The sequence below is a fragment of the Stegodyphus dumicola genome, chromosome 1 (genome assembly GCF_044657685.1).
Source record: "Stegodyphus dumicola isolate Sdum_Otavi_A_Nest chromosome 1, ASM4465768v1".
In the NCBI taxonomy this organism is placed as follows: domain Eukaryota; kingdom Metazoa; phylum Arthropoda; class Arachnida; order Araneae; family Eresidae; genus Stegodyphus; species Stegodyphus dumicola.
Window position 1 is genome coordinate 190063798 of NC_140768.1, and position 19725 is coordinate 190083522.

At 29.7% G+C, this 19725-nt stretch overlaps 1 protein-coding gene across 1 annotated transcript in view; it reads left to right on the forward strand.

Moving 5' to 3' along the window:
• The window catches only part of RhoGAP68F (Rho GTPase activating protein at 68F), a 102470-nt gene extending 84005 nt beyond the window's left edge, over positions 1-18465 (forward strand). The window contains exon 14 of the mRNA XM_085824109.1: positions 274-18465. Coding sequence (XP_085680235.1) covers positions 274-444 — 171 coding nt within the window. The 3' untranslated portion in view covers positions 445-18465. The remainder of the gene's footprint in view (positions 1-273) is intronic.
• The last annotated feature ends 1260 nt before the right edge of the window (positions 18466-19725 follow it).

Sequence of the window (19725 nt, forward strand, 5' to 3'; positions counted from 1 at the left end):
GCTCAGTTGGAACATTTATGTATAATGATTAAAATATATTTAAAAGGAAGATCTTATTAATTAAATCTCAAGTAAGAAATAGAAAAAAAAAGAATTAATTGTGTATAGTATATATGAATTTACTTCCACTTGTGAAATGTCCCCATAATGTGAAAAAAGTTGGGAAACACTAGCTTATAGAATCAAGTTTATGCTTAACAAGTGTAAATATTGTAGCTGTCAATTTCAGTAATTTTTTATTTATAAAATGTTTATCAATTTATTTTGTTTTAGGTTGTCGACAGAAGTGACCTGAACAAAATGACAGCATCCAACCTAGCCATCGTTTTCGGACCAAATCTTCTGTGGGCTCGAAATAAGCAGGCATCTTTGTTTTCTATCACAAAAATTAATCATTTCACTGAGTTTCTCTTGAAGTACCATGATTTGATTTTTGCTAAATAATCCATTGAATGAGAAGAGCTGGTGCTATAGCGTGTAACTTCCCAGTGATCAGCTAGTTCGCTGATGTGCAAAACTTATGTAGGAAGGACTTTATTGCCTAGTTTTCAGTAATTATTGTCAGTACTGAACGGGGTTGCTACCTTTCGGTTGCGAGACGCACACGTTAGCAAATGTGGCATGACATTAAAGTATATTTATAGAAACTGTTATTGAAGACCTCTTAGTATCCGTGTGCTATCACTGTGTGATATTCTTGCTCAAGAAATACTCAATAGTTGTTCATGTTTAGTATTGGCATATCATTAAAACAAAAAATATGTGTTTCATAGATATTTTGTACAAACATATTATCAAGTACTGCTAGTTAAATGTTACATTTATCGGATTTTATGGTATAATATTAGAAAAGTAAAATTTTAAAAAAAAATGATCAAATGTCAATATAGATTATGAATTCTAAATATAAAAAAATTGGTTCGTTTTACTTTTTGTATTGCAAGAAATACTTTGATATAAGCGTTCTTTCTTTCTCTCTCTCTCTCTCTTTTTTTTTTTTTTTTTTTTTAATAAGATTTTTAGCATTAAAAAGCTATTCATCTGTTTTCATACCATTCTCTTACATGATGGTTATAAATAAATATTTTAGTTATGTAGAAGATGCATAATTGTTTGAGTATAGATATAAATGAAAATAATCCATGCTGGAACATAATTTTATAGATTTGGAGTACATCATTGAATTTCAGATAATTGTGATTTTGGATTTTGTAGCTTGTAGAAATTTCTAGGTAGTTCCCATTATTTTGTGACATGTTTGTAAAAAATTTCAAGTCAAGTAACTGTTTTAAAATTCAGATTTTATGTATGGTTACATGCTTACATTGAAAGGCCTCCAATAGTAAATTGTCCCTTTGAGTAACCTCCATACAACATGATCGCAAAATTCCTGAAAATTGCTTTGATACAAATTTATGTTGTTTAAATCCAAGAATAAATATTCAAAAACTGAGTTAGGCTCCAAAAAGCAATAAAACTTCATTTTATTTTCCTTTTACAATTATCAGAAATATGTTTATCAAAAGTGTGTACAGTTGATCAATTTAAACTAATACCAGCTTTACCTCTCCCTCCATTTCTTTTGATACACATTCAGTTAGATTTTTCTTTGTGGGTAGATATTATAATTTTAATTTTCTTCTGCAGCAACTTGTATTTAATTTTTTAAAATATTTAAATTTATTTGGTCTTTTTATTATAATTTCAAATTTTAATCTTGCTGCTTTGAACCTTTTAGTTAATGATCAAGCCAGTCTATCAGAGAAAATCTTGAATTGGTTATTAGCACATTCCTGAACAGATATGTTTGGTAAACAAGCAATCTGTACTCTTCCCACCATGAAAGCACTTTGGTAACAGACGTCAAGTAAACCTTATTTTCTGTCTTAAGACCTTTCCTTCATCCCATATTCTCACTTTTTTTTCTCACTGGAAGTATATAGTGTCTAATACTGATCAGTGGTTCAACACTAACCACTGCTAAGCCCAAACACTGGTGTGTAAAATAGTGCAGCCAGCAGCAAAAGATGGAAATGAGGAACCAGATTCCTTTTTATTACCTGTTTAATAGCAAGAGTTTCCTTTCACACATATATAATAAAAGCCTCAAAAAGAACTAAAGAATCTGTTTTCTATTCCAACTATCAAGTGGAGTGGGTTCCTTTGTTTCAGTGAGAGGTTAATTTGCATATCATGATGAAGTAAACCTGTATAGGGAGAATACACTTACTTCTTTATCTTCCCAAAAAGGTACTGGGTATGAGTTTGAGCTTGATCTCAAATCATTATAATACCTTTATCCTCCAACCATCCAAAAGTGTAGCTCCAAAAATCACAAAATTCCCAAATATTCCATGAAAAGACATTTTCTTAAACATAATTGCAAAATGTTCCCACTATTTTTTACCTGGAATTTTTGTCTTCCTTTAAAATCTAGACATGTTGAAACATGTCTAAACTATAAAGATGCACATATGCATATTTTAGAACTATCAGAAAAAATACTGTTGGATATACGTAGACATCCTCTCCAGTTGGAAGATTAAGTAGTACAGTCAAAAGTCGTTAATTCGGACACCCATAATCCGGAATGATCTATAATCCATACCTCAAAGCTAAAAACTTTCTGCACATGCGCCGCGTTGGCACATGCGCACAGGCATTTTACGCGTGCGCGTAAGACCTTGACTACTGCGCATATGCGTGTGAGCAAGTGCAGAATACGTTTTCGCCTGCGCGTTTAATGTATAACGAACGGTGTAAGCTAAAATTATCTAATTATATATTTCAGTTAATGTTAATGATTGCGTTGTTCCTTAAACTTCGAATTGGATCCCGCTTATTATTTTTTGCAGACTGTAAGAGCAATTTTATAAAAGTAAACTTGAAACTTTCGATTATATCAAATAGAATTTCCGATGCTGGAACTTCCAAAGGATCTACAAAACGAAAGTATGTTTCGATGTCCAACAAACAAAAAGTGGAGTTGTTGCAAAAAATGGATAAAGACATGAAGAATGTGACAGAGAGGTTAGTGAAAACGAAAAAATTTCGATTGACAAGTTAGTCGGTATTCTCGGCACAGCAATTAACGGGACTTGAACAGCGGAACTTTGTAACTGAACAAGAAATTATGTCTGTTTATAGAATTAAAGAGAAAGTATTATCACATAAAACAAAGCAATTTAACAACTTACATTGAAAGAAATGTTTAATAAAGTAAACAAATAAATATTAAGCTTTTTTTTTTTTTTTTTTTTTTTTTTTTTTTTTTTTTTTGTAAATTTTGATACCCTTTAGATCATAATTATACTTTATTTCATAAATTACAGTTTCATATTTTTAATTTTAGAATTTCTGTATGCCATCTTACAAGATTTAAACTGATGATCTATAATCCGGAATCGCCGAAGTCCCGACGAGTCCGGATTAACGACTTTTGACTGTAGTTGTTTGTGAAATACTTCCAAATGCTTTTAGTTCCAGCCCCTTATTAAAATTTACTTTTAATTGGCTGGGGAAGATGAAAGTAATTTTTGGAGTGGGAAAACTGTAATGGTATTACAAGACTGGTTGCAGTGAAATCTCTAAAATGTCCACCCTCAGTTCAAGATAATTTAGCTTTCTTTGGACGTGATTGCTGAAGAGAGTGTGAGAGGCAGTGATTTTTTTAATTTATATTCTTGAAAATATGGATCATATGGAAGGTGATTGTCTGATAATCATCATAAAAAGTTTCGCTGCAATAAAATTGGCAAACCTCCCCTTTTAATTATTTTATCACATTCCAAAATTTGAAACAGTATTACAGCCATGTCTTCTTACAATGAAAGGTTAAACAATGAAATTAGTTGTAGTTTAGCACAAGAAAATTTCTCTTGTACTTTACTAGACCTTTTTTAAATGATTAACTAATTAAAAATATTATGATTTTATTGAAAAGGAGCATTTGTTTTGCAAAAGCAACAAATTATTTTAAGTAGCAGCAGAGAAAGGAATGGCAACCCTAAGTCAGTTACTAGTTGACAATCTGTTGCGAATGGTTGCTGTAGGGTTTACAGCATTTTGTAACTAAAAGCACACCCTGACCTCTTTTGTGCACACCAGTCGTTACAGCGTTAACCATTCAAATTGAGAAATATATATTTTTTTATTTTCTGAGACTTTTTACTCCCTGTTATGTCATGTGATGAATAACCATTGAGGAATGTATGTGAGAACAGGACCAGTGAATATAAATGTTTTCATTTGAAGTCATGTACAGAGTGTATTGTTATTTTGTTCATTGTCTGTATTAACATTTTATGTACATTGTAAGTTACTTTTATTTCATAAAATAGATATATAAATGTATGTATATTTTGAATCTGTCTGTTCTGAAAGTGTGTATTTAATCATACTCAGTTTGTAATGAACTTAATCTTGATTTTTATTTATTTATTTTTCAAGTTTTACTTGTTAATTTAGAGTTTATGAAATACATGTTTCTGCGCAAAAGAATGTGTAAAACTTTTAAATGGAAAAGGGCAAATATATATCATTGAACTTGGAACTATTTTAAATGACTGCATAATTTTATATCTGGATAAATTATGCTTACTACCAGATGCAAAGAGTATGTTTATTTTTCAGCATTTTTATTATTTTTTTATATTTACGGGGGAGGGAAGAGGAAATGCTCAGCTGCCTCATTTTTAAATTCATTCCTTTAATGTTGTCATTTCTCCTGTAATAGAATCCACTGTTAAAAAATAGTCCACTCTTTAAATCATACCTATTGCGCCTTTGAAGAAGTCGGCAATAAATGCTTATAAGAATAACTGGTTTGGTCAGGTATAAGGAGAGTGTTCCATTTAAATGAATTAAGAATTGATATAAAAGCAGCTCATATGCTGCTTCCCAAATATTACAGCTCATCTAGATATTCAAATAATCAAGAAATTGGATTATCTCCCTTCTGTAGACCAAATATATATTGTAATGCATGTGAGGAAGTTCTATTTTCTTCATTGTATTTTATTTTAAGAAATATTATGCAATTAAAAGTGTAAAATGGTTTTATTTCAATAATTTTTCAAAAAAATTTATTTCAATAATGAAATATTTTTCTGGTGCAAAATTTAGCAGTGGAATTCTTTTTCAGTTGCCTAAACACATGACCCATTTCAAATGAAGTAAAAAAAGTAAGATAAATCTAAATTTGCTATGCCGTGAGTCTTTATTATATTTTTCTATGCAAAAATATGAGTTTTTTTTTTAAAGCCTATTTCTATTAAGTTAAAATATTTTTTTAATTGAAATAAAGTAGTTAAAACTTACAATGCCGTATTTCTTTTAATTATATATAGTGTTAAGTTATTTAAATTCTCAAAAAAAGGGAAGGTTAAAAGCATTAATTAATAAACAATAAGCTTAATTTTATTTAACTAGAAAAGAAAACAAAAATGATTCATATGGTTAGAATTTGTTATATGTCTTACTTACAGCAAGTTACATATAGCATATTTTTTAATGAACTTTCTGAGTCAGCACTAGTGCTGGTTAAAGGATTATATTTTTCATAACAATATTAAAATAACTTATGTACAACATGAATGTGTTTCATGCGCATTTCAATGAATTTGTTCTATCAAATTATGAGTTATAAAAGAAATGATAGTACTAACATGTATTCTCATTTTCTGTTTTTGTACCTGGAATTGTATTTATTCTTACCCTTTTCTATGGTGCAATTTTTTTTTTTTTTTTTTTTTTTTTTTTAAGAAAACCAAAAATTGGTTTTGTGTGCTTTAGATCAGGTACCTGAGCATGTATTTCTGCCATGATGTGTATTTTGTGCATGCTAGATATGAAGTTTTTGATTACAAAGAACATTTCATGAATTCAGAGAATGATGCTGTAGGTCACATAAAATTCCCTGTGAATATATTATATACTTGAACTAGCTTGTATTAATTAAGTCATACTTTTGAATATTACTAAATGTTTGAAGTCTTTTAACTACATTATAATGAATGTCTTTTAATATTTAATCCTTAATGCAAACAATAAATTTCTGAAATTGGTTTTTATAGGAACTTTTTATATGTGATATCAACCTCCTAGTGGTTTTTAATATACTAACCTCATTTCAGACTAAAGGCAGATTTTTTATTTTATTATTCAGATTACTAGAGGTTATAGGCCTTTGGCTTATCCTATTAAAATGTGTATTGTAGGAATTGTAACCTCAGTTTTTTAATGTTATAAGTCTTGCTTATATTTGATAACTTATCTCTCTCTTTTTGTATATGTATGATGTGATTAATGTAAGGTCTACCGGAAAATTCTGTCCATTTGGGAAGCAAAAGAAAATAATACATTTTCCAAATCTTTAATGACATTTAGTGTACAATATAATTTCTGTTATTACTTATGAACTCTTATCAGCATGGTGGTAAATTGTAAGTACCATTTTTGAAAAATGCCTTGTCCTTAAGGCCCGTCTATACGTAGCGATTTTCTCTGCTGACTTATCTGGCCGACAGTACCTGAGATAGCTCGCCTGTCCACATGGAACGATTTTCTCATTAGTACAGGAATTCACTCAGCCAGTCACTATGAAAGGAAGTGTTCCTGCCCTGTACAGTGTCACACTGTCTTACGATTTGTAAACAAAGCTTACGGTGTTGTCAAATAGTCAAAATAATGGATGACTATTTTAAATTGCTACTATAGATACAGCTAGAATTTTGAACTTAGCTACTGATACAGAAGGGGAAAAAATGCGTTTGGACCAGAAATTGGGTCAGGCGACGAGAAATTCATAGTGCCTTTGTAATTCCCTGCTCCGGGAGTTGCGTATTGAAGACACAATACAATTTGGAAAGTATTTACGGATGATGCCGCGTGATTTTGATTTTTTGCTAAATTTAGTTTGCAGGAAATTTTTTTTTTAAAAAAAAGCTTTTTTTGTGTGTGTACTGAGTACACAGATTACTCCTTTTTTAGTTTATTTATTTATTTTTTAATTTTACTTTCTGGCACTCCTATTTGTGCATTTAAATCTTAAAATAATAAAATAACCATGTTTCAGAAAAATAAGTAACTACTGTGCTTTAAATCAAAACCTTTATTGATGAATAAATAGACAATAATATCATGAATATCAAACCAATATGAGTAAAAAGTATTAATAAAGAATAAAGATTACTACATTACAAAGCAACAGTGTAATTTCAGTGGAAAAATTTTAAATAAGAAATATCATAAAGGTGCAAAGTCTTAAGTAGTATATTTATTGAACATTAAAAAACTAATATCAGCATAATTAAATAACTAATGCAGTCTGAAAACTATGATTATATGACTCTATCAGTTAATCAGCAAATAAAATTTAGCAACATTGAATTAAATTGGGTTGTAATTTGCTTTCGCAAAATTCAATTAACAAAAACTGAGTTTGTGACTTTTGACTTTCTTTTGACCAGTAGATCTAAAACACATGCCAACGGCCATTCGAAAAATAAAAAGAAAGACGTTAAAATTCAATATACACCCCACCCATAGGCAAAAAAATAAAACGTGAGTTCGAATTTAGTGATGGAGAAACTAAATTAAGAAGTTCTTCCAGGCGCAGAAAGTCCAAAATGACGGTGGGGAATCGAACCCACGATCTCGACGTACGGAGTAAACCTGGTCTACTCTTTACCACTAGGCTATGATCGCTCGTGTAGGAGCTGTCGGAAAAGCTATGTACTTCGTCACCAACTCCCATTTTTGGCGAAGTCAATTGAGTCTCTGCGCTGCTTTATTCTTGACTGGAGATTTTGCTTTTTGAATTTTTTCAATAAATGTGACCACAGTTTCAAGTAGTTTCTGAATATTTTCATCTAGTACCAATGACATGGCATCATAGTTTTTGGAACTTTTCTTGGGGAAGTTAAAATCATTTTCACCCGGAATTAGAAAATATTTGAATATATAAAGCAATGGGAAAGAACAATCTTATCAGAATAAGGTAATCCCTTAATTTTTTATTTTTAAAATTTACATTACTCGTGTCCCACAACACAGCATTTTCTCTATAGAAATCTATTAGTTGAGTTTCGCTCCAACGAAATGCAGCCATGTTTATTATTCCAAATGAGGAGAAAAGCATGTGATCACTCAAAGCAATCTTATTGGCTAGAGACTCCGATTTTTATCGTATGCTAGTGAGCAATGAACACCAGTTCTGAAATCGCGACAGAGAACATGACCGATTTTTGGCACATGCACAGATCCTTAAAATTGCTGCTCTACGAGAAAGTCGACCAACAAAATCGCTTCGTGTAGATGGTCCTTTAGAGGCAAAGAGCTCAAGTAGTGCTTGACTCACATCTGCTTGTGTTTTGAATTATTTCCCTTCAAACTATTTTGCGCAGAGAGAAACAAGTGATAATCTGAGGGTTCTAGGTCTGAGAAGTGGGAGGATGCTTGAGAATTTTCTTAGCCTAACTCTACGATTTTCTCGTGAGTCACGAAAGCAGCATGTAGTCTGTCAATATTCCCAGCTTCTTTTCTTTGACTGTTTTGTCTAAATCATCCATTTGTTGACAGTATTTTTCTGAATTGAGCTTTTTGTTGGGTTTCAAAAGCTCATAACGCATTGGTCTGTTATGTCCAATCATGTACGCAGCATTCTCTTATTCAGACTCAAGCTCGGTCTAGAGATGAAGGTGGCAGGTTATCCGGGCTCACAGTATGCTTTTTTATAGTGATATTTTCATAGGTATTTTTATCACCAATTATCATCTGGTCCAAGAAGAGTTCGCTTTTGTTCTTGGCAAGCAGATATGTGCATATGGCTATACGTTCATGGAAATTTTTCTCGCTTAAGTCAAGACGCACCTATTTGTAATGTTTATAAACCTATCCTAGTTAACAAATATGGTCTGAAATGGTTTGTTCAGCTGAGTTGAGCTTTTTCGCTATCTCCAGTGTCATCCAAAAATGATCTTGCTCTCTCATGGTCTTTACAGTATCAGCAATCATTAAAGTTGGCTTCCCAGAACTTTGCTTATCGTTAAGGTCAGAATAATCTTCTTCAAATTTTTCAAACCATCTCCTGGACGTCATATTGAAACTGCACTTCCACCAAAAACTTTCACTAAATTTCAACTTGCTTCTGTGTACTATTTCTTCCTTGTTGAAATTCGTACAAAGTACAGTGTCGTAAGTGAGAACTTTATCAATAGCCATGTTTACCTGATAACATCTCACGTAATCATGATATCAGACAGTTTTGTTTCAGTTAATTTAGGAGAGCACATGTGTATAAATGCAATGATAAAGAGAGACATATTACATATATGCCTCAAATGAACATGCATATGTGTGTTGAAACTTGAAATAATATTATCGAGCAGATTTTTCTGGTAGACTTTATATAAAATGGCAGACCAGGAATTTTTTTTTTTTTTTTTTTCTCATAAAAGAAAGAGGGAAAAAAAAAAACTTATTACTATTTGCTTTTATTTCAGCTAAAGGATGACAGTAAATTATTATGATTTTCCCCTTCCCCTATTTCAGCTGTGTCTTTCTATTTTTTAATGTTTCAAAAATTAATGTATAATTTTTTTTATGTTTTTTAAAAATGTGTTTTATTTTTTAATTTTAGAGAATGAACTTAAAACATATTTGCATAATTCTTCATGTTAAAAATTTGCTGAGCATCAAATTTTAAGTTAATATCTTAAAAAATTCTCTTTGAATCTGCAGTTAGAATACTTTTTTTGTTTTCTTTTGATTTGTGTGTAATAGAACTTTTACACTAGTACTTTTTCCAGGAGGTACTATTAGCATTTTAGGTTTAATAATAAAATCCAAAGTAAAGATTTTGACATATATTAATAGCACTCAAAATTTTGAACATTCTACTAATTATTTTATAAGTCATCAGAATTTAAATCATTAAACATGCAGAAATAAAAAGAAAACAGCAGCCTCTGTTTCAGTATATTTTTATATGTAGATTATACTCAAAATCTTTTTTATATGTGTTCTTATTATATCAGTATGTAGATTTATTAACACATAAGCAAAATTTTGGCTTCAAATTTAAAAAAAAAAATAAATATTTTAAAAATTGTAACAAAACCTGGTAAATCTGCTGCCTTGTTTTTGTAGTTTTTGTTATTTCTTCTCCCCCCACTCCCAATTCAAATGTGTATACTCTCTTGATAAAACGTTTGATCTTAATTGATGCAAATGGTCCTAACTCATAACAACAATAACAGTTGTTTAGTCTTTCATGTACCTTTTTTGTTAGTTTTTTGATCAAACTATTTGGAGTGCAATATGTGTGATTTTTTGTTCTTCCCCCCCCCTTTTCATTTTTTGAATGTATATGCTAAAAGTGCCATTAGGGTTAACCTGATGAAAATTTATAAAATTATACAGAATTATAAATACTTAAAAATGACATGACAGTTGTAAATATTATGTTTTAGTTTGTGTAACTTTTTTTTTCTTTGCAAAATTGTGTATCAACATTTTTATTTCCTTTTGTTGAAATTTTTGGTTTTTGATGAATCTTCTTTATTTAAAATTAGTTGCTCGGGTTATATTGTAAACATGCAGAGTTTACTTAAGCCAGATCTTCCAAAGTATTGCTAGAAGTTGATGAGGCATTTCTGGAACAAAGTTGCTAGATACATGATTGAAAATTTTTAATGTATTTGAATGTTATATCTTTGCATATTTCATATAAAATAAAAGAACTACCTTGCAGTTGCATAATAGGCTAGGCAAGGTATGGCTAGAGTTACGTTATTTAGGACTCTAATCCCTCTGTGATGTGATAAGTAACTGAAAGAAAATTTATAGATTGGTATGTGTAAATTAAGGCAATAAATATAAGTTTCATAGGTAGTTTATGGTTTATGCTGTTTAAAAGTTTGTGGCATAGAGTGTGGTTTTTATTTTCTATTACATCATTATCAATTTCAAATTTGAATATTTTAACCTATTTGTGGTTTTAAAGCATTCATATAATTTCCTGTGATATTATAATTCTCATACTTATATTTAACATACATATTTTATGAGTTAAAGTCACTGTAAATGTATTATAAGTTCTTTAAGTAACTTTTTATTTATTTTTTATATTATTTTGTTCAATGAATTTTCTTTTAGCACACTATTGCTGTTGCAATATAAAATGAAAGTTATTATGTGGGTTGCACGGGTTGAATTTTAGGAAACAGAATTTTATTAATAAAAAAGCAATGAAATAAAACAGCAAGTACAAAAGTAAAAATGAAAATTTGTATACTCAGAATGTGAGATCATTGATTAGCCTCACAATATCTAGAAAATATTGATCTAATTATCAGCCATGATCATGCAGAGGAATCTGGGAAACTGAGTGAAAAAAAATTATCTTATCTGCCTCTTTGTTTCTGTAGAATTCTTTCTTCCTAATGCCTAATTGAAATCTGCACAAAATCAGATATATTGTATTTCCAAAGTGCATGTATTACAGCACTTAAACTCTTATTGGCAACCGCTATTTATAAAAGATAGTTAACCTTTTGAGGCCAGGGCTTTGGTAGCAGTAAAAGCCTTGAAAGGACAGGGAATCTTGAACTGAATGCTTCCCCCCCTTTAAGAAATCAACAACAAAAATTCTTGTATGTAGTTTAATGGATTTTCAGAGGGGTGCATCTATGTCACAAAAGGAGGGGAAGTGTAGGGATTAGTGACCAGACTTCAAGATGCTTTTCGTCACTGAGGGAAAATTTCGTATTACAGTTGTTCTGGATTGAGACTACTGGGAAATGTGTAAACCTGCGTTGAAGAAAATACCATTCCTTAGATTATAGGACGTTACTTTCGTTTTTATAAAATTTTGGTTTGAATTTTAAATTACACTGAAAAACCAGGTGTCTTTACTAAGTGCTTACAATAATTATTTCTATCGTATCTTTATATTAATGTTATGTCAAAAAAATATTTCAACTATTTGATTATTTCCTTCGACAATTTAAAATTTAACCAGTCTTTATCTTAGTCTTTTTTTTTAACTGTTAAATTTCCTTATAATTTTTAATTTGTTTTGGTATATATTATCAAATATAGCTGTATCTTTGAACTTTCTTCCACACAGTGAATAATTAAAAAATAAATGCTTAAAGCTATAGAAATGATTAAAAATTAAAGTTCAGTGGAACTGTTAAAATTATGCTCTATAGGCATAATGAAATTTTAATTTTACATGATTGTTCAAAATCTGCTTGATAACATACTATTTAAGAAGGAAACTTTCAGCAAATTAGAATATAACTGGTTTAATTAAAAATATTTTTATTTTATTGTAGACTATTGCAATGTCCAACTACATAAGTGCTACTAATTAAAATTCAGTTCTTTTCCAAAATTAATGCATAATAAAATGGACGCTCAAAAACTGTTTTTTAGAATATTTTAGTTTTATAAATTTGAAAAAAAAAAAAAAAAAAAAGATTATTTAACCATGTACCATTTGATATTGTTTATTGAAAATTATTAAGTGATATATTTCAAGTATTAATAATAGAATGAATTTAAGTCATTAAAAATGTCAAATTATTTAGTATGCAAACCCATAATTTAAAACATGTCTAAAACTAAATTCCCAGCCTCACTAAGGGAACGTGTTCACTCGGGTATCAAAATTTAGGTAATTTCTTAGTGCAAAGAGTTTTTCAAATTGAAGGGAAAATTGTTTGTTATGCATAGTGTCTGCAAAAACTGTGGGACAAAAGTTACACGATAATTAGTTGTTGTCTTCAATATTATATTCAATATAGAATTTATGTAATTCTATATTCTTTCTAGTTTAAATCGTCGTCCCATATGAATTTTTCTATTTCCTCTATTGTTTAAACCAGTTTGTTTCAACACCAGACTGTCTTTGTAGCAGCTTTGACATCAACCATGGCTGCATATTTTATATAGTGGAATTTAAATTATACGATATATTAGCGAGTATCTTTATTTGCAGTTACTCAAAAAAACTTCATTGCCAGGTCATGCAAAATCTATACTGACACAGTTGAATTAACTGTTTTTCTCTTTTTTATTGAAAATTTGGCAGCTATTCATAGGTTTCATTAACACCTCGCTCATTATGCTGTCGTATCCAAACTATTTCATAACTGAGTGCCCAAGGTATGCCCCCAGGAATTTGTCCTTGAACATAGTTGCTGGGATATATGTCTAATGAATGACAAGGGCATTCAATCACTTAAAAGGTCAAGGTTCAGAAATTCAGGTGGGGAACATTTGGGGGGTGTTGACTTAGAACAAAGATTTGTACATTATTAATTATTATCATGATTATCATTATTTGTACATTATTTATTATTATCATGATAGCTTTTACATCCTGTTTGTATTCTTGGAGCTCAACGGACAGTGAAATTTCACAAATGCTACTCTAATCCATTCTGAACATCTTACTTCAAAATTATTTGACAGTAAAATCGAGACACTGCTATGGAGGTACCAGAGGTACCTTTTAAAATAACAGTACATCAATACATCTGGAATCTAACGGCTAGAGATGACCTTTCAAACATTGACTAGTTTTAGTGTATTTACGATTTGCAGGTTTCAGACTGAAATTGTAAAACTACTGTTGTTTCTTTGACACAAAAATTATATTTATGTTCTTGTGATTTGTCTGAATAACAGTACCATCACAGTAAACTTCCATGTGTGAAGGTCACTTCAGCATAAACAGAAATATATGGAAATAAAGACAGACAGGAACTGTTAAGAATGTAAGAAAAAGTGCTTGTACATGTATACAAATATGTGGGAATTTATATTTGTTAATGGAAATGTATACTTATATATCCATGTAGTATGTCTGTCTGCACTGATATAATATGGTATAAATGCAGATATGCGCATAAAGCGGAAAGCTTGCGTACCCTTAAATGGTAATAACATATATGCAGACACGTACATGTACACACACAAGCACACATATGCATTTATATATATGTGTTTGCGTGTGGATTTATGCATATGTGTATAACAGATATATGCATGTGTATATATTTCATCAGATACAGATATATATATGTGTATATATTTCATCAGATACAGATATATTTATGTGTATATATTTCATCATCAAGCTCTTGAAGAAGTTTTTGTACTTCTTCTTTAGCCAGGCCTCTTTCCCTTTTTGGCATATTGCTAGAAAAAATGTATAAATAATTCCTGAAAAACTTATGAAAATGTGCAATATTTTAAAGCAACGCAAGGCTCTGTTTACAATTTACAAACGCAGTTATCGCGAATTCTGTAGCTATGTAGCTACAAAAACTAAAAAGGGAAAAATTGGGAAAAACTGGATTCTTAACACAAAGACCTTTGAAAGAGATAAGTGATTAAAACCCCAGAGACTTCAAATTACATTTCACCCCACTCTTTCTGCCTGAAAAATGGGGGGGGAAAGACATGGCCACTAAAGTGGACAACCCTGTCCTTTCAAACAGAGGACTCTGGCCACTATAATGGCCATCCCATCTTCAAAAGGTTAATATGCTTGTAGAACTCCAAATATTTATATTAACTGGGTGTGCAGCTTATCTGGATAAACTAGATTTTCTTTTTTATACCCATGTTTACATAACATAAGTAGGAGGTTTAATTTCAGCAAAGATTGTGAAATTAAAAAAAAAAGTGAAACATTTGTTCCATAAAACAAAATAAGTAGAGTATGTTTTTTGACTAAATGATGAAACTACACTCTTGCCCAAAATTATTTTCACGTACATCAAATCAAGGATTTTTCAGAACCTAAATTATACTTTTGGTTTTTTAGTCTTTTAAAATACTAAATGAGAACGAAACAAAACATTCTCAGAAAATACGACATTTGAATATAAAGTTAAATTCTCTGTACTTAAATTGAAAATAAATTGTAATTTTATTTTTCTGAATGAGCTTCATTTATACAGGATGTTATCTTATTTTTATTATATATATATTCGTAATATCATGTGTAAAGATGGTATGTGTTTTCTATTTCTCTTTCAGTAATGTTAGAAATATTAAAAATCTTTCCTTCAGTTTTCTGTACGTAAAACTATAAGATACACATTTCTTGCTGGAAACCATTGAAAATTTGTAACTCTTTGATCATGATAGCTAATTTAATGTACTTTAATATTTCAGATCTATCTTGATTTGTTATTTTTGTATGCAGTTAACTATTTAATTTTCATTAATTATTAGATCTGTGAACATGTTTTTGTGACCTTTAATTCAGAATTGATGTTAATGCATACATTTAAAAAAATATGTATGTCATTTTTTATATATTTCACTTTTGCTGTAACTATTAATGTGAAAATATTGAATATCTTTGATAAGAAACTGAAAAGTTATGATGCAAACAAAATAATATGAACAAAAATGTAAGGTGGTGTAAAAAGTTATATAAATTATGTTGCTATTTAAATGAAGCAAATTTGTTACTTAAAGGTCTATGACTTGCTTATAATATATTTATTTTGGCTGATTATTATTATTTAAATATTCTATGTGTGTTGTCTTAAAATATTTTGCTTTGTATATGTATGTTGACATAAAGATCTATCTATATATTGCTTTGTATCAATTGTTCCCAAATGGTAGCATGCAGGGGAAAGTCAGTTATAAACCACTTTTAATTTTTTTAAATTTTTAAATAGCTGTTTCTTTAAATGTATTTGAAATATTTTAATTTCAGTGATTGTAATGTTTTATTGTATAACATATATATATATAATCTTACAATACTTTATTTTTGTATGCACAGTTCCTGCTGCTTATTAAAATCGCTTCTATTCCAAACCTTGGGGCTCAGTTTAATAGATATCAGTTTTAAACTTTCCAAAATAATGACTAACAGCTAATTGAATAATTAATCATAAAATAATAATTAAAAATTAATGCTAAAGTTAAACTATTTACACAGTTTGAAATTCATTTTTTAATTTTTTATAATTTCATTCTTGATGAAATTTTAACTTTTTCCAAACAACTATTTTATCTGTGTTTGTTTCAAATTATTCAACAACAGTTTTTTTAATTGTATTCTCCATTTCATAAATCTGCTTATAGCTTTTTTAATCAAAATCTTTCATTTGAAGAACCTTTCTTAGAATTTACAAAGCTTTTCTAGAATCGATTGGTGTTAGCCTATCGTGACTTTTTTTCTCTTTCACCTCCTACTTTTCTGTCAGTTTTTGCAGTTCTTTTAACATATTCGCATTGTGAATTGCCATACATTCAAAGAAATGTTTAAAAAGAAGTCCAGTTTAAGTGCAGTTTTTCTCTGGTTGCAATTGCCGACAGTACCATAATCTTTTAGCAATAAATCTCTTTATTATTATTATTATTATTATATTTTATTTATTTATTTATTTTTTTTTTTTTCAAGGCTCAAGTCTTTTTGCTTGGTATTTTCAACATGTTCAAACACACTACAAATTTTTAAAAATTGTTCCTGCCAGTGTTCAAATTTAAAAACTTAATGTTTGTAGTCACTAGAAAGAATTGTCCTTTGTCTATTTAATCAATCTGCCACATCATGATTGCAAGCATGACTGATACTCTTTTTGCATTTTCTTCAAACTACAGTTATCATTTCTTTTCTATTCAAAGACTGTTAATGTGTGGTAATACCAAGAAGCATTTCATGAACTTTTTTTATGACTCTTTATGTACACAATGTTTCTGCCTGAAAGGGAAGATTTTGAATGCATAAACTTTAGAAGATAGGATACAAAGTTCCACATTCAATATCTGTCTGCTAGTTTTCAAGAAGGAACATTCACTCATTTATTGTGCCTTTATAGGACTGTTTTTATTAACCTTAATATTAGAAAATTCCTCTTCTCTGAAGTCCAATGCAGACAGTAAACTCTAAAAAAGAGTTTCTATAAAAGTATAGGAATTGAGGGGAGGGTTAGAAAAATTTCAATCAAAACTATTTCATTGAATCACTAAACACCTGAATGAGAATACCTCAGTCTGCTATGCATTTAAATGGGTGAACTACAAAAAACTTTAATAGTATACATAAAAAACGAGAATGATTTATTATATTCTCGCATTGAAGAATCAGCCAGTCTGAGTTTTATTAGTAGTGGAAATGAGATTAATAAATGGTCATTTTTCTGCTCATTAGTGTGTGTTCCTGGAAATTTGAACATATGATTTTATCAATCATTGAGTTGAATAAGCAACAGATAGTGTGTATATCTTTTTATATATAATTTTTAAGATAAAGGGGGAAAATATTTAGTATTTGTTGGGAACAATTGATAATTTAAAAGCTATAGTGATAAAATGGAGCGACTGAACTTTTAATTATGTACAGAAATTAATATGCCATATTTTATTGCATGTGCAAGGGTTTTCAGTGTTTGATATTTATTTTAGCTTTTATGAAAAGAATCTCAGATCTTTAATAATACCTTTCTTTTTATCCCTTTATTTTTAAGTTCTTTCATTGTAATGATTGGTATTTCAATTTAATATATTGTAACTATAGTCACATTATGATGATGATCATTTTAAAATTCTAAAAGAAGTCTAACTTTATATCTTGTATGAGCTTTTCAAATATTTTAACACTTTATAATATGTTCCCATGAATAATGCCACCTCAAAAAAGCATAGTTGCCAAATGTTTGAAAATTTTTACCATGGCCAATGATTAAACAGTTTTACTTTTTGAAAATGTTGGCAATTTTGTATGGGTTGGCAAGCATATGAAAACATGCATTAACAACTGTAAAATAGATTAGTATGGCAACAATTTAATTAATAAATTTTGGGTACTTACATGTATGTAATTCATCTGTGTTTAAATATGAAAGTTGAGAAAGGTAAATGTTGTGCATTCAACATGGAATTGAGATTTAGTAATGTTTAAGTTAAGTTTGCGCAAAATGTGATGAAAATAAATATTTTTATAGTGATATTGCTTTTGTGTGCATATAAAGCAGTGAATAAATTTTAGTGTTAATTAACAAAATAAAAACAATGGTTAGCAGACAAAGCATTTGGCACATCATTCTGCTTTTCTGAGGAAGATGTTATTAATGGGATTGTGTCCATTTTTTTCTTTTTGGAATGCATGTAATTCTGTTTTCTGACATAAGTGTCTTAAAGGGAACCTTGTTTTAGCTATCTAAGGATTTATAAATATGCAAATAGTCAATAATTCTGCATTTGTTCCAAACTTTTATTATCTTTTTAATATTCTTTTTTTCGTTGCTAGTCTTCAGACACTTTTATACCTATGTCAAAGTCATGTAGAGTAACCCTCTAAGATTTTAAACCTGTATTGTTTTACTATGATTAGATACATTTATAGACTGTTTACAAACTTTTAACAAGTACTTGACATTTTTCTGTAAAATAGTATATAAATACAGTAAATTTTGGCACTCATCTGTTGTGTAGTGTCTGGTTCATTTGTGTATGCACAGTTAGTTACTCTATTATTTGAATTCTAACTATTTAGGAGCTGAGAAGTTTTAGTCTGTGTAAAGGATGTTATCCTAAAAAACAGGTACTGGCAGACATTAGGCCAGTTTTTCTGCAGTATTACATATGATTAAGGCATTGCAGAACCTGACTAACTGTTAAGCTTTCACCCCAGTTCGGACAAAGAACACCCCGGGGTAGTTCGAGAGACTCCCACCCTTCGTTCCTTACCACAACATCTCGAGAGAATTTTTAACTCGCTGTGTGTTTTGAGTGCCCCCTTGCCGCACAGACACAAACATCTATGCCTTCTCTGGGACTCAAATCTGTGCCATTCGGTACGGTGGTCAGCATTTCTAATCACTGTACCATGTGGGCAGCTGTTCTAAAAAACACCGAAATTCTGAGCAAAGGTTAATTTTTTAAAAAACTTAGTTTGCTTATATATGCAAGATTTTGGCTTAACTTCAGACTTAGGTGTGAAATATATATTTCAGATGTAAAATTTTGTAAAACTACTACCATATTATTATACAAACTTATATCTGTCATTCTACTTTTAATTTGTTTAAAAGACTATCTTTATTCTAAATATTTAAAAGTGTAAGAAATCAAAGATTCCATATGACATTTGAAATGAAAATGACTGTAACCTTATTTGCCCCTGTTGATTAAATAACACTTCTTTTCCCGAAAAATCATAGCTTGCTATCTTATTTTGAACCTTAGGCAAAGTAATTTGTATTAGATCAAGTTCTAGAAAGTTTTTCCGTTAGTATCATGAACAAAGAAACAATGCAACACACTTCATCTTTAAAAGAAATGTGATTATATTCCGTACCACTGAAAGTAGTAGTCTGTATTCTGAAAATCTGTTTTAGTTCGTTTTTTAAACCGTGCATAGTTTTTGATATCATTAAATTGTCATCACAATGTACATAGTCTTCCAATAGTTTTCGCTGATTCTGTATAGTTTTTTCCCGGTTTTGGATTTTAAAATATTTCTTTGATTTTCTGATTTTCCTTAGGTCTAAGCCTGATGGATATAGTATATACATAACCTCAAATGTTGTTTATCTTCATATAAGTATTTCTTGTAGTGTGATGTTCTGAGGGGCAGTTTGAAATAATCTCTCTGTAGAATATTTTTTTATTCTAATTTTTGCCGAAGTTCAAAGATTGCAGTATCCATGTGTGATTTAGTGGAGGCAAAAATAACTTTTA